Source organism: Psammomys obesus, unplaced genomic scaffold (assembly GCF_907164565.1).
Source record: "Psammomys obesus unplaced genomic scaffold, mPsaObe1.curated_primary_1811, whole genome shotgun sequence".
NCBI lineage: Eukaryota > Metazoa > Chordata > Mammalia > Rodentia > Muridae > Psammomys > Psammomys obesus.
In genome coordinates this window covers 16,542,258-16,558,876 of record NW_026596088.1, presented here as the reverse complement: position 1 = coordinate 16,558,876, position 16,619 = coordinate 16,542,258, and the positions used below count along the sequence as shown (strand labels likewise).

The 16,619-nt window shown below is 37.2% G+C and overlaps 1 protein-coding gene across 3 annotated transcripts in view; it reads right to left on the bottom strand.

The window, feature by feature from the left end:
* Sbf2 (SET binding factor 2) overlaps positions 1-16,619 on the bottom strand; it is a 335,395-nt gene that overhangs the window by 172,281 nt on the left and 146,495 nt on the right. For all 3 annotated transcript variants that reach the window (XM_055627308.1, XM_055627306.1, XM_055627307.1), the window contains 4 exons: positions 15,782-15,901; positions 14,043-14,153; positions 12,182-12,287; positions 325-457 (listed from right to left, as the gene is read on the bottom strand). In XM_055627308.1, the coding sequence (XP_055483283.1) occupies positions 325-457; positions 12,182-12,287; positions 14,043-14,153; positions 15,782-15,901 (470 nt within the window). The remainder of the gene's footprint in view (positions 1-324; positions 458-12,181; positions 12,288-14,042; positions 14,154-15,781; positions 15,902-16,619) is intronic.

Genomic DNA, 16,619 nt, shown 5'->3' with positions numbered 1-16,619 from the left:
AGAATTATAGTAACTACTAAAGAGTAATACACTAGTATCAAGTAGCACTAACCAAAGAATTTTATTAGTACTGAAAGATAATTAAATATTGCTGACTATATTATTCAACATAAATTAAATGTTTCATTAAGTTAATCAACACTCAGTGATGTACACTTGGAAAATTCACAAATTTTAGACTAGATTTTACTAGACTGATGATTGTCTAACTTCATGTAACAATCCTCTGAGGTTCAAAGCAACTGGACCATGGCATTTTGATATATCAACAAGTAATGTGTAATGTGGGAATAAATAAAATTATCAGGTAAAAATGTCAGTCACCTGTATTTAAGAGGAAACATTAAGGATTCCAGCGCTCTACAGGCATCACTAAGTCTCTGGAAACTTGCTGAATGGAAGAGAACCTTATTTTCTGTAAGGACTGCACAAAAGAGGTTGAGGACATTTTGAATGCCTGCAAACAAAAGAGCAAAGCTTATTCAACATAACAAATTATATCGTGTTGCCAGAAATCACAGATTGTCAATGATGAAGAAACAAAAGGCAATATTCTGGAGATCTCCAAAGGAAAATAAGTCATGCTCCTTACAGGCATCTATCTTCCTCGATATCTAGTCTTGTCTTTATTCTTTTCACCACTGTGATACTCACTGATCATATGAGTTGTTTGGAAATTTACTATTACCGTCTTCTTCACTTCATTTCCAAAGTCTGGAAATGAAAAAGTTCCAAAGAACTTAACATTGGTTTTGTTTTTATTTAGAGTCTGTCGGTGTGAGGTTAAAACAGTCACGTGTGGGCTGGAGAGCTGGCTCAGAGGTTAAGAGCAATGACTGCTCTTCTGAAGGTCCTGAGTTCAATTCCCAGCAACCACATGGTGGCTCATAGCCATCTCTAATGAGTTCTGGTACATAATAAGATCTGGCGTATAATAAATAAATAAATAAATAAATAAATAAATAAATAAATAAATAAATAAATAAATGAATGAATGAATGAATGAATGAATGAATGAATAAATAAATAAATAAATAAATAAATAAATAAAATCTTTAAAAAAAACAGTCACATGTTTCAAGATGACATTTCAGTCAACTACAGATCACATACTCAACAATGGTATCACAAGGTCATAATAGAGGTGACAAATTCCTACCACCTAGTAACAATATGGCTGTCCTAGTTCTGTTGTACAATGCATATTTGTAATAATATATAATTATATATTATATATTTGTAATAATATAGGCATAATAAAATTTTATTGCTAGTCATATGAAAGCAGAGCATAAAAAATTAGGTATAGTGAAAAATGTGATCAATGACTATATAATTGGTTTATGCATTTACTATACCAGTTTTGTTTGTATTCTGTATTCCTACTAACAAAGAGAATTATGCTGTGTTAAGCTAGCAGCAACCTCACATATTCTGTATTTTCCTACTATATATATCTATATATCTATATCTATACACACACATATATTTATAGCTGTGATTTTTATCTATTTAATTTTTAATTTTGGGTTTTTGAGACAGGGTTTCTCTGTGCAGCCTTGGCTATCCTGAACTCGTTTTGAAAACCAGGCTGGCGCTGAACTCACAGAGATCTGCCTGCCTCTGCTTCCCCAGGTGCTAGGATTAAAGACTTGCACCACCATGTCCAGCTACATCTACAGTTCTTGATTGCATCATTTTCTCTTGTGCTTGATTTAATCTCATGTTATTTTGCACACATGGGCCTCAGTGTTACAGGCTGTGCTGTCTGTTTTCACTGTATAGCCTGGATATGCAGTGGGCTATACCGTCTAAGATGTGGAAGGAAATATTCTTGAGGATGTCTGCCTAATGACCCATTTCTCGGAATATACTCCTGCTATTCTTTGACACATGAGTATGTGAAGTGAACAGCTAATCTGCTATCCACTCCTGCTGCTTCACTACAGGACCATAGCAATGGAGGCAGCCAGCCACAGAATGAAATCTCTAAAACAAGTCTTTCCCCTTTAAGCTATTGTAGCTGGCAGTATTCTGTCACACTTGAGAGTCTGAAGATCATTACACCTTTTGTTTGGTAGACAACAGGAATCCTTGTCTTTAAAGCATGAACTCCTTTTCTTCCCCTTCCTCTTCTAAGTTCTTTCAACAACTCAGGCTCATAATGTTCTTCCACTCTCCAGAGTGAAAATGCTGGACTCCAGAGTCCTGGCAGCTTTTGTTGAGAGTACTGAAGACCAAGTTTCAAACTGTCAGGGTATATATATTGGATAATTTCCACATCAGTGTCTTTCCTTGTAGCCTACTTCTGCCTATAGTAAATACACACAGCTATACAAACATACATATATGTTTGTATATGAGCACACACATAAAGATGTAAATACTTTTGAAAATGAATCTGTATCATCAGTTTCAATTCCAGCTGATCCTTATTTTCCTCTATTACTTCAACTCATATGTGTATGCCCCTTTCTCCATTGAAAACACTGCATCCTAATAACACTGAAACATTCCTTTATTTGATAATTTCTATTCTATTATTTACATTATGGTTTCAGAATTGTCTTAGCAATTGCAATTCAAAAAAACAAAACAAAACAAAACAAAAGAAAAAAACTACACACCAAACCTGTCCATATTGAACGTACAGAGTCAAACTCTTGAGTGTCCCAATTTAGACAGTGGTTTCAGTATCCACTAAAGGTCATAACTGAAGCTTGGTCCACACGTGGCTCTAGGGGGAGGTGGTAGGACATTCTGGAGGTGGGGCATACTGGGAGAACCTTAAAAACAAGTCCTTGAAAGGGACCATGGGACCTTGTCTGTCCTCTCTCTCTGCCTCTAGTTCAAGATATAACCACTTCTTCTCCCACATACAGCTGGACCATCATCGATGCCATGAGGTGACACTGTGAACTAAGGAAAGCTTTGTCTAAAGTTGCTTGCTTCAGGTACTTCATTTTAATACCTCAAAGGCAGTTTTTCCTCACTGATGTAGCCAAATACTTGACAAGCAATTTAAGGGAGAAAAGGTTATTTCTGGTTACAGTGTCAAAGGACCATTCTGCCCAGAAGGGGAAGACATGATGGCCAGCAGGGAAGGCAAGGCAGTAGTATCAGGAAGTGGACTCATCACACGGCATCTACAGTTAGGAAATACTGTGACTAGGAAGTGGGCCCAAATGATTCCTTTCTCCCCACAACCTTATCATTATTGCCAGCTAGACACCAAGGACTCCAACACAGAGCCTATAGGGGCATTTCTCTTTAAACCACACTGTACCTAATGCCCTCTACATAATTATTTTTTTCCTGTCTTTCTAATTGCTAGCAATTAGACTGATGTAATTTTGTTTCCTGGATATGTAAACATGCTTCTAGAAGTCAAAACTATATGATGGTGTATTTAGAGAAGCATCATTTGCCCCTCAATTAATAGTATTTTGACAATGTCAGTTACTAATTCGACTGTGTGTGCATGAATGTGTAATGTGTGTGCAAAAGGGAGTCAGAAAATAACTTTAAATTTCATTCCTTAAGCGCTATCTACCTTGTGTTTTGAGACAGGGTCACTCATTGACCTGGAACTAGACCAGTAGGCTAGGCTGGCTGGCTGGCCAATGAGCCCCAGCAATCTATCTACCTGTCTCCACATTCCTAGTGCTGGGATTGTAAGAACATACACCACACTCACTTCTTATGCAGAGCCCAGGGGCTGAAAGCACTTTACCAACTAAGCCATTTCCACAGTTGACTTTCTGCAATAAACTGTAATTATGGAAAACATTATAATGGGGGAAGGAAACTGTGCATACACAGGTCTGTTTTTATTAATGTGGTTATTTCTTGTAAATCAACTCATTTCTAAAAAGATCTGATAAACACACTGTAATGCACTCCTGTAATCCTAGATACTTGGGTGCCCAGTCAAGAGAATTACAAACTGTCCTGTCTCAAAACAAGGTGGGGGAGGAAGACAGGGTACAGTTGTGTGGGAAAGTACTCATCTAGCATGCACAGGAAAGACTCTAATCTCAGCTCTTGATACAGTAAAACACACAAAAGCATACAGATGCATCAGTTTCTTAGGGCTGCTGAAGCACACTAGCACAGACTTGGTCACCATGCATGTATGAGCTGCTGAAGCCAGAGTCTTACTTTTAGGTTTCTATTTTCTAGTCCCCTCCCCACCTTCTATCCTTTGGCTCCTGGTTGCCTTTTATCTTCAAAGATGATAACGCTACTTGATAGTCTCACACTGCATCTTCCTGGCACCCGTCTCCTGCCTCCCTTCTTCACCTTGTAGGGCTCTTGCCATTCTACTAAGCCAACCTCAGGTGGCAGTTCCTCCAGACGTGACTTTAAGCAAAATTTTGAAGGATGAACATTATCAAGGCAGTAAGACTTTTTCAAGAAGAGTCTACTGAAGAACTTGTCCGTTCCTGAACTTTGTTCTCTCACGATAATAACAATGATCTATTTATACATTTCACAAGAAAAGAAGATTCATACAGTATCACACAGAGTCTGAAAAAGGTCTGTATTCAGTTATGAAAGACTATCCTACTTAGGCTGGAGGAAAACTAACAAAACTCAGTTTCTCTTCTCAAGGGAAGATGGTCAGACATGTTATGCATGTCATAACTAAGCAACTAAGGGATGACATTTTGACATTCTAAAAGATAAAATTTTCTTTCCCCAAAAAGTATAGTTTGTAAAAACCTAATCACACTCAAATTCCATATTTCTATTATTGTTTTAAATTTTACATAACTTGCAATATCAAATTTTAAGGTGTTATACTGATTTCTACACCGAACATAATAAAGTAGTTGCTGTGTTCACAGATACAGTTACTTAAAAAATAAATGCTAGAGCTATGCCCAGATGCCTGCTTGACTCTGAATAGTTTCTTAGTCAGCTGTTGTCTATATCAATCTAATACTGCACAATACAGTAAATGGGACAGAATGGAAAACACTCTGGTGATAATTTCTATGGAACTTGCTACACATTCTGTTGACTGCTCAAATATTACAGCATTCTTTTTTTTTTTTTTCAAGACAGGGTTTCTCTGTATAGCCTTGTCTATCCTAGACACTCTGTAGATCCTCCTGCCTCTGCCTCCAAAGTGCTGGGACTAAAGGCATGCAGGAGCACCACCTGGCTTAAAGCATTCTCAGTTTTCTTGGAAGGTTAGGTTTTAAAACAAAGTGCCTCAAGAATTAAATACATATGTTCCCCATTTTAAAAGAACAGCTACAATCCTTTACTCCAGGATTCTTCACTGAATAGCAAATATATATTATACCAATAGAACACTATGCCTCAACCTTCAAAAAGGATAAAGTGAGGAACAGAAATTCTAGTTTTTAAACTTTACTATGTGTATGTATGTACTTACACAATACATGCACACACATGCCATGGTGCACATGCAGAAGTGAAAGCACAATGCGGTGGAACTGGTTCTCTCCTTCCAACTTCATGTGGTTTGGGGGACAAAAATCAGGTCAGCAAGCATGCACAAAAGCACCTTCACCTGCACACTATCTCACAGTCCCAGAAAGCCATACTTTGAAGACATGATATATTCTGCAAAGTCTTGCTCTCCTTTCTGGTCAATTCATGTGAGGAAAAGTTTAACAGCAACTCACTAGACTTCTGAGACTTGAGAGAAAATGCTAAATTCTTCAGGGTAGAGATAAATATAAGGAAGACTCTTGGAAGCTCAAAGGTCAGTAGGGGTGGCGAAATGATAAAACACTGCAAAATACAGACATACACAGTGTATAAGATAGCAAAGAAAAGACAACTGATCCTCCTGCCATTTGAAAGCTGCATTCTTACATGCTGAGCAGACACATCTTATAGAAACACGAATCTCTGAGGTGCTAAAAGAGACAACTGAAAGTTTATAGAAGAGACAAAGATGATCAACTCAATAACTACGACTGTCTTGCCACAGGTCACAGATGTTCACTAAAAGATCACTAAACATACTTATGTAACAGTACCTTTCAAGTGCCATGAGACATAATGGGAGGTACTGGGGAGATGACTAAGTCAGTAAAAGATGAGAGATCGCACATCCCCAGAGCCCAGTAAAAGCCAGCCATGACCACACACTTTTGTAACTCCGGCTCTGCTGTGGAAGGGTGGTGAAGAGATAGGTGGATTCCAGAACTCACTGACCAGACAGACTCAACACCAAGCTGAGAGCTCTGTGTTTAGTAAAAGATCCTGTCTCAAATGACAAGGTAGTGAAAGACATTCAGTATTAACCTTTGGCCTCTAATATATGAGCACATATGTATACACTGCTCCCAATAAACATAAACACACACACACACACACACACACACACACACACACACACACACGGGAGGGAGGGAGGGAGGGAGGGAAGGAGGAAGAGAGAGAGAGAAAGAAAGAGGGAGGCAGGCAGGCAGACAGACAGAGAACGGGAACTAAACATGATGGTACATGCTTGTAACAATAATACTTTAGAGGCTAAAGCAGGAGAACTGCAAATTGAGGGCAACCTGGGCTACGTAAGAAGATACAGTCCCAAAAATTAAAAAGGTAATGAAGAAAGCAGTTTTACATCAGATGCCGCTAAACAGTCTTCAAGTTATATAATGTATAATTAAATATGTTTTTACATGGATCCTGGAAAGAAAGGCCCACCAGTCCACAAAGACCAAATGGGCAATGACAATCTTTGGCCATTTGTAAAACAGTTATTTTACAGAAGTGACAAAAATGTTTCCTATGTAATCTGAAAATTTAAAAAATTGTTATTAGTTTCTTAATATTCTGTTTCTTATAGCTGAATGCTCAGGTTCCACCAAACATTTTCCTCTCCCATAAAAGCTTTTTATGATTCTCTGTACTGCTGATCTCTTCTTCTTTCCAGGGTGCCTTTCTTCTACTTTATCTAGCTGCTAGAAGTTTATGCTTGGGGTCTCTATTATTATACCACGTTATGATTCTTAAAGCTCAAGAAGGCTAAAAGCACACATGGGAAGGGCTGTGGTTTGTTCAATTTCTTATCCCTGGTAATTGCCATGAATCTGTTACATAGGGATGGTTTCTTAAAATATTTCATTTATGAGTTGAAGAGAGGCTCAGTGGTTAACAACACTTGCTGCTCTTACAGAGGACTCACGTTTAGTATTCAGCACCCACGTGGTAGCTTACAGCCATCTGTAACTTTAGTTCTAGGGGATCTGATGGATTTTTCTGGTCTCTGGGCACTACATACACATGGTATACAGGCACATGTGCAGAGAAAACACCCACCAATACACATAAGATAAAAATAAATTAATCTTAAAATGTTTGATTTAGAAATACTTCTGTTAGTGTTATAGTTTTGGTGTAAAAAATGCCCACAAATTCAAGTGTTTCAATGTTTGGTCCCAGCTAGTGGTGTTGGTCGGGGAGGCTGTATAGCCTTTAGGAAGTGGGGCCTCACTACAGGAAAAGGGCCTTAAAATTTGTAACTTTACTTCTAGTGTCTGTTTTCCTGTATGCTTGTTTCTGCTGCCACTGGAGCTGTCTGCCACAATGGAGCCACCAGTCACGATTTTCCACTGTTAAGAACTATATTCCCTCAATCTTTATTTCCTTAAGTTGCTCATGTATTTGACCACAACAACATTGAGAGAAGTAACTACAAGAGCCATTACATAAGAACATGGACGCTATGGGACTTTAGTGCAGATTCCTGTGCTATTTATTATGAGGAGTTAAACTGAACTTCAGAGTCTTCTTCAGAGACCTGTATGCCCATGTGTAGAGAACACGTGCTAAGCAGTTTTGTCAGTAAAGTGCTTTTGCATGAACTAATGAGCTTAACTTTCTCAAATACCCAAAGACCATAAATGACATTTCAATGTTAAAAAAAAAACAAAAAACAAAAAACAAAAAAAAAAAAAAACAAATACAAGTAAAAATCCATTTTGCCATATCCTCCTCTTCCACCTAGGCTGTAATATGCCATTTATAGCAATAAACTCTTGAGCACTCAAATTCTCAACTATCTTCAAAGCCAAACAGAATTAGAAGAAATGAAAAAGCTACTTCGTTTTTCCTGTCCAAGAGAGAATAAGACAGAAACAAGTCACAGTGCTACATGAACAAGCTAAGGAAACAGCAAAGGCAGAAGCATAGTCCATGGCACTGGATGTTGACCACATACGGGAAGGAGAACAAAGCCATTCTATAACTAATGCATTAACCCTGTAACTTCATGAATTTACCCACCAAAGCACGCTTCTTACAGGTGTTGACTTTAAATCTACTTGTTGTTTGTTTGTTTGTTTAGTTGGTTTTGTTTGTTTGTTTTTGAGGCAAGGTTTCTCTGTGTAGTCCTGGCTGTCCAGAAACTTGTTCTGTAGACTAGTCTAGCCTGGAACTCAGAGATCCACCTGCCTCTGCCTCCCCAGTGCTGGGATTAAAGGTGTGCACTGCTGCCACCCAGCTCAAGTAAGTAATTTTGTATATTCTAAGCCTTCACTTTTCTCTTTGGCACATTTTCATCTTTCTATTTTAGGAATGTAAATGTTAAAAAATGTTCCTGAACAAGTTTATGCCAAAGAATTATTACATTCTACAACAGAAACTTTCCTAGAAGACAAAATTGAATATCAGATTGTTTTTTACCAAAGCATTCAAAAACAGAAGTAACTTTCTGAATAACATGGTATTACCTAAATCAACATTTTAAGAAACTTATATGCAAAGTAGAAATGTTTGAAGATAAATAAAAGCATGTTTTAATAAGTTAAGAAAAAACGTATATTGATATACATGGCCTCATAGAAATAACAGACCCAATAATAGATAATGAAAAGATGATAAAGTTACATATGAATGAATAGAAAGATATAGAAAGAGGTGAAGATGAACAGGAAATTACGAAGAGTGAAAGCTGTAATGGTAGAAACACACAATTATCTTAGCACACAAAAACCTTTCAAATTGAGAAAAACAAATCATTATCATAAAAAAATTCTTATAGGAACAAGGGAATGTTTTATTTACATTGTGACTTTTGACAGGAAAACTAGTCAAAGCTCCAAAAGAATCTTTAGTCTTACCAGCTTCTTCTCTATATTTCCTAACCCAGCCCCAAGCTCCCAACCCATGAGTAAACAAACTCTGATAATGGGCTAATGCTTGCTTCCACAAAACCCAACCAAATGGCTGGTGGTAAGAGAATGCCTTACACAACTATATCCACCAGATTCATTATTATGCCATTCTACAGACTGTAACATGTCCTTCTGTCCATCCACTGTCCCTCTCACCCTGACTTGTGTGTAAGCAGCACTCACTGATTCACTAAATTGGGCTTTGGTGACATCCACACTTTGGTCTACCATTGGTTCCCTACATTACAAGAGTATATATGTTTTCTCGTGTCCCCAAGGAGTAGCAGCATATGATACCTCTCACTGTATTTTTTTAAATTTGGACTTCAAGATCAGAAGTTCCCAAGTAGGAGTGAATCTATGCCTGGTACAGTAAACATGAGCCAAATTCACTGCTAGAGAAGTCACAGGCCCCAGGGGGGAAAAAAAATCTTTTGATATTGTTTTTCTAAATGGTCATGTCAAAATGTCTTCTAAATATTTGTTTGTATTCATAGATTTGTGCTGTTCCTAAACTGATATATCCTATATCATGGATATACCTTGAAACTATCCTGGGAAAGAAGCCAGACACAAAAGGCTATATACAGTATGATTCTGTTTATATGAAAAGTCCAGAATATGTAAATCTATATAAACAGTAACTAGAATAATAGTTTCCAGAGGCCACTGTGGGGTACTAAAAGGTCCAGGGTTTCTCTTAGATAATGCTGACCAATCTTCCCTTGGTCAGAGAAGCTTCTTAGTGAAGCTTGCTGTGTTGATGATTATTAATATTTATTATTAATTTATCTTTTAGTTAAACAGTGGTTATTCCTAAACCAGCTGTATACCCAAATCACCACACAGAGACTAGGGATTAATTTAATTAACCTAGAGCACATACTGGGCAATAATTACTCCATCCTAAACCTCCAAGCCCTCATAGCTTCCTCCCATTCATATTTCCCACATTATACTTGTTTTTTAGTCATATCTTAGGTCCAGTTCATCTCTCCTGGTGTTTCCAGGCCCTCTCCTCTCAGATCTCTCTTCTCCAAACCCTCCTCCCACTCCCTTCTTTTTCCTCCCCTCCAGACCAGGATGTCCCACCCTATTCTCTCTACTGCTCAGCACTGGCTGGTTGTTTTATTGGCAACACAGAGAACAAATGGTAACATGTTTACACAAACTTGAGACAGGTCAGGCTTAGAATAAACATCACAACTCAATGTCTGGATTGAAACCAGATAGTGGGGTAGAGAAATCAGCATTTGAATGAACAGGGTAAATTGTATACACTCCACAAGAACATTATACCAACATTGGTGGCAGTACTGGTCAATGTGCTACAAACAAGTAACCACGAATGCCCCTCAAAAACATTTCAAAAGCATCTCAAAAGCCTCAGAAACATTTCAGGAGGGGGCAGGATAGCTTCAAGGCACATCCATGATACAGCACATATTCATATTATGGTTGAATAAATTGTCACTGGGTGAATATACTATAATGTATATACTAACTCCATTCATAACAGACATTTGTAACTACTTATTTCTATTTTGTATAAGGATGCTATGACATTCACACTTACTTTTGAAGATGCTTTCAGCTAAGAATTTGATACATTTATTTATAAAAATAATTACCATAAAATGTTTCATTATGAAACATTATCTTTCTCTTCCTACCTATAACATAGCTGGAGACCTGTTTCTGTTACTAGACAAGACTACAATTTAAGAAACTGAATCATAAAGCATGCATTCTTTTTATGTGATGTTTTTCATTCAGCAAAACTGTTTTTAAGTTAATTTGTTAGATGTATCAATAATTCATCCTTTTACATTGTATATCCTAGCACACGGATAAAGCACAGAATTTATTTCCATTATTAATTCTCTATTACCTTCCATGAACACTAAGAATGCTTTCAATTTTTTATTAGCGTAAAAATGGCTGTGGACATTCACGTGTAAATATTTTTATAAAGATGTATTATCATTTTTCTTGGGTAAATGCCTAGGAATGAACTTAACTTAAAAAATAAACAAAATAAAGGTGTGGTGGCACACCCTTTAATCCCAGCACTTGGGAGGCAGAGGCAGGTGAATCTCTTGAGTTTGAGGCCAACCTGATCTACAAAATTGTAGCTTCCTTTTTTACTACTTTTTGGGTTCTTCTCCTATCTCCTACCAATATCGTCTCTGGCTCAACTGCCTTCTCTTTTCACTCTGCTTAATCTCTTTTCTGTACCAACTGCCTTGTCTTTTTTAACCCTATTCAATCTCTGTCAGTCTCTGCTGGCTTTTTACATCCTCTCCTGTTCCCTGAAATCCAAGAGGCAACCAACACTGAAGGTTATAGGGTCAGGGAGTTCTAAAGGCTAAGAATTCCCAATGGGCCAGTTGACTAGGAACTGGGGATCTTCTAAAGGGCCAGGCACACAAAATAAATCACACTACATTAACTGAGTCCAGGACAGCCAGGGCTATACAGAGAAACCCTGTCTTGATAAACAAATAAACAAAACATCCCTCCCTCAAACCCCAACCAATCAAACAAAAAAGATAGAAAACAGAAAAGAAAAAGAAAAGAAAAATAAATAAACAAACTACAGTTCACAGTAGCTTTCTTATTATAATAGCAAAGAACAACTTCCAGTTCCTGTTTCTCTTCAAATATGTAGGCACACAGGCTTTTGACAAGCTTGAATGCCTGATGTGCCTATCTCCATCCTTAGGTTGTATGCTTCATTACAATCATACCAAGCAGTAATGCAAAGTGTCCTTTATCGATCCCCTTTCTTTGCTATAAGTTGCTCCTAAATATCCAAACTATGCCAATGGGGTGAAACAAAAGTCCCTCAGGAAGCTTGCTCCATTCTTCTTTCCTCCTGCCACAGCTAAGCTACAACAGACAATAAATGGTTTCTTTATATTTTCTTTATCATGTCAGGTGTTACAAATTTAAATCATTTTGTCTATCCATAGGCTTCTAGGAAAGATATTTTAAAAATCCAGGATAAGACATACCTAATTGTTGAAATAAAAGAGCCACACTAGTGCCTGTGACAGGAAGACTGTCATGCAAAGGAGTCTGGATCAGCTGTCTGTCTCCTGCACCCAAGGAAAACAGCTTCTGCAGAATGAGAGAAACATAAAGTCTTAAGAGACAATAGGAAGCAGTAACATATAACCTAAAACATACAAGTTATGTTGTGTACAACTCAAAATCACATCAGAAAATTCAGTCCATGAAAGTTGAAAATTAGTAGATAAGACACAAATATCACTGACAATTATAACTGACTAAAATGTGTTAACATTAGAAGGCCCACAGAACCATTTGCTTTTCTGATAGAAAAACCTGACAATGACCAAGGACATCTTTAAGATGCTGTCATTGGAACAAGATGGAGGAGGAGAAGAAAAAAGAAAGAAGGACACAACAACGAAGGAGGGAAAAGGAGGAGGAAGAAGATGATGATAAGGAAGAAGAAGAAAAAACAAAAAGGGAGGAGGAGGGGAAAGAAGGAGAAAGGAGGTAATTTAACAAGAGACACTGAGAGAGAGGAGAGTTAAGATGCTAATTTCCCTATATGTAACATCTTTTCTTTTAAAAGCATAATATTTTGTGGGCTGGAAAGATGGCTCAGTGGTTAAGAGCATTTACTGCTCTTTCAGAGGATCTGAGCTTAGTTCCCAGCATCCATGTCAGGAGGCTTGCAACAATCCATAACTGTAGGGGATTTACTGCCTCTGAATTCCTTGGACACCAACACACACACACACACACACACACACACACACACACACACTCCTTGGACACCAACACACACACACACACACACACACACACACACACACACACAAACACACACACACACACCTATACATAATTTAAAATATAAACAAAATTTCAAAGCTTATTTTAAAACATTTTTGACAGACTAAAGGATAAGTGTGATTTTTTAGAGGGTTGTCTCTTTTCCTTGAGCAAAAGGCAAAATAAGGGGTCAATTAGTTGTTTTTAAGGCTTAGGAGACAGGTCTTCTGTTCTGTTTAGTACTGGAGATCCATCATAAGGCCTTACACATGTGCTCTCACCAGAGCGACATCCCCAGCTCCACTGCTTTTTAAAGACAGTTATCCTAGAAACAATAAATAAGTCATAGTGGCAAAGATTCTTATATTCTGCTTCTGAAACTTTTTTTTAATGTCAAGATACAGAGAATGAAGGAATCTACTTAAAAACAGTTACAATGTTACAAAGAGTTTTCTTAATGTTGTCTCCTAATTTTGATTAATTTTTTACTTAATAAAACTGAGGTATAACTACATACAGAAGAAAGTAGCAAATTCTACCTAAAAAAAAACAAAGCAAAACAAAAACAAAACAAACAAACAAAAAAAACCCCTATGTCCTAAAAGTTAAAAAGTAGAGTTTAAGCTATATCAAACTATCTGCTAACTGTGTTGGATGAAAGGGTACTTAGACCCGAAATGAGCCTCTTTTTTTTTTTAAGATTTAATTTCTTTAATATGAACATGAATGCGAGTGCCCGCAGAGGTCAGATCCTCCTGGAGCTGGGGTTCAGGCAGTTGTAAGCCATCGGAGGCAGATGCTGTGAACTGAACTCAGTTCTTCAGGAAAAGCAACATGTGCCCTTAACTCCTGAGTCATCTCTCCAGCCCTTGAAATCAGCCTCTTCATCCATGAAAATAATGGAATCTTAGGTGTCTAGAAGGTATACTATAGGGACAAGGTTTATCTAAAGTAGGATCCTATTTAAGACAAAAAAAAAGGAGATTTTTCAAAAAATATTCTCTTTTTTCATAAATTAAATCACCTGGAGAAAAAAAAAACAGTTCATCTGCCTTTTGTTTTATTTACCTGAGACCCTCCAGCAGCTGGAACAAGGCAAGCGCAAAGGTTTGCAATGAGACTCTCCAAGGAGACACTCAGGCTGTCCACGTACACAGTGTAGATCAAACCCAGGCAGGCCTGCAGACAGAGGCGCGTGCAGTCACTTCAGGGCAGTGTCACTGAAAACAAAGTGTGGCACCTCTTCCAGGGAGGTTTCTCTTTGAACCACATAAATTATACTCTACATTGAACATGAAATAAACCTTAAGCAACAAACTAGGTCTATTAAATTTCCCTCTAGGACCAGAACACCCAAATGAGCTTCCAAGATGAGTTTACAGAAAGCAGAAAGCCATAATTTGTAAAATGGTATCTCTGTTTTGATAACCACCCCAGCTAATGTGTCCATACTGTTTGCCTGGCGGGGTTTTTTTTTTTTTTTTTTCCTTTTTTTTTAACTTATTTTAACAAACTTTGTCTTTCAAGATAAAAATTTAGAGATATTGTTTTATGGCTCTTATAAATCCAGACTATTTATCTGATAGAAACTTTAACTTCTATGAATTATAACAAAGGATAGCACAATGGGCAAAATAACAAGATTAACATGTTGAGCTCAGGAGACAGTAAGTGGTAAAATAAGATAAAATGCAATCGTTACTTTCTTTATTTTACTTGTTTTGGGGATGTATGTATGTGCTCATATGTACACAGTGATGCTAGAGAAGGAGGCCAACAGTTTACCTCAGGAGCTCTCTACCTTATGTTTTGAGACAGGGTTTCTCACTGACCCTGGAGTTCATGGATTGGCTAGACTGGCTGGCCTGTGAGCTCTGGGATGCCTCCCGTCTCCCTGTCCTGTTTCTTCCACTCCAGCACTGAGGTCAGACATGTGGCCAATCATGTGCTTGGCTTTTACAGGAGTGCTGGGGATCCAATTTCAAATCCTCTTATTGGTGCAGCAAACTCTTTTCTGACTGGTTCCTTTTCTTGGTCCTAACATACAATCTCAATCAATCTTTTAGCTTACCAACATTGTGACTAAAAAAATAGTAACTGTCACTAAATAGGGTGTTATAAAATACACTAAAGGAGTCATAATTGTCATTGTAATAGTGAAGTTGTTATTTATTCTAGAATGCATAATCTCATGTTCTAGTTTTTTTATACTTGCATATTAGTACAAATATTTATACTTTCATAAATCTTTATATTTGAAAATTCTGGATATTAAAAAAGGGGGGATCTGCAAAAAACAAGTAGGCCAGGCTTGTCTCGTCTCTACCTCTTAAATACTAGAATTACTAACATGGGTCATCAGGCCTGGCTCTAAACAATATTTTAAAGACATGATCAGAATTATCTGAGATCTCACATAACCCTATTTAGTGTAACCTAACTCCACAAACTTAATAAACATGTTCACAATTGTTAAACTATGAGTACATTTTACATTTCTTGAAGGTAATCTAATTATTTTTATAATTTATAATTTTTTATTTAATTAACCATGAGATCTATTTTAGAACAAATGTTATGTTCTTAGAAGTATGAACAGTTGTGTTAACTTATTCAGGGATTGCTTTCATCCAGCATAAATTTGTTTCTTCATGCCATACTTTTTATTTTAATTTAATTTAATTTTATTTGTGAAGCACTAATTCAACCTAACAATATTTTCAATATTAAAAAATTGTCACCTTAGCTCATTCAAAATAGATTTACACAATAATATAGATTGATAATGACAACTGTGAGTTCTTTACCCTAAAAATTTCTGGATAGTCTAATCTGGATACCAACACCAAGCTTTTGGGAGCAAATACTTCTGCAGGTTGAATCAAACCAGGTACTTCTTCACCTTCAATCTCCTCCTTCTTTGTTCCCTGGAAAAAGAGAAATTATAATCAATGGACAAAGTTTCTTAGATTCATAATTTACACAATATATTTAATCCACACACCTTACAGGTAACTTATAAGAACCAAATTAATTACAAATAGTAGGCAAAACATGACAAAGTAAGGAGTATTTGTTTCTTCTTTTTTTTTTTTTCAAAGCTCCTTAGGCTATAGATACCTACACAAACTTTGAGTGTTTCATTTCTGAGGAACCAAGGTGAGTGAGACATGTTTAAGATAATCTTAAGTAATGACCCAAACAATTAAAAATGTTACTTAAGTGGAAAGTCAGTCTTCAAAAGAAGGGGAAAGTTTCTTTTAGAACTAAGGTATTGATTTTCGTTTATGTCTTTCCCCTGGGCCCAGCCTTTCTCTCCTGTGAAGACTCTAAGGCATGCAAAAGCTCAGAGCACTCCAGGTGAGGCACGCTGAGTTGTCAAGTGCTTCTGCTCAGATACAACAATGGCAGTTGCCTTCAAAGAAAGACATGGGGCTGGAGAGATGGCTCAACAATTAAGAACACCGGCTGCTCTTCCAGAGGTCCTGTGTTCAATTCCCAGCAACGACATGGTGGCTCATGGCCACCTATAAAGGAATCTGATGGCATGCAGGTATACATGCAGCAGAGTACTCAGCAGACAGAGATAGATAGATAGATAGATAGATAGATAGATAGATAGATAGATAGATAGATAGATAGATA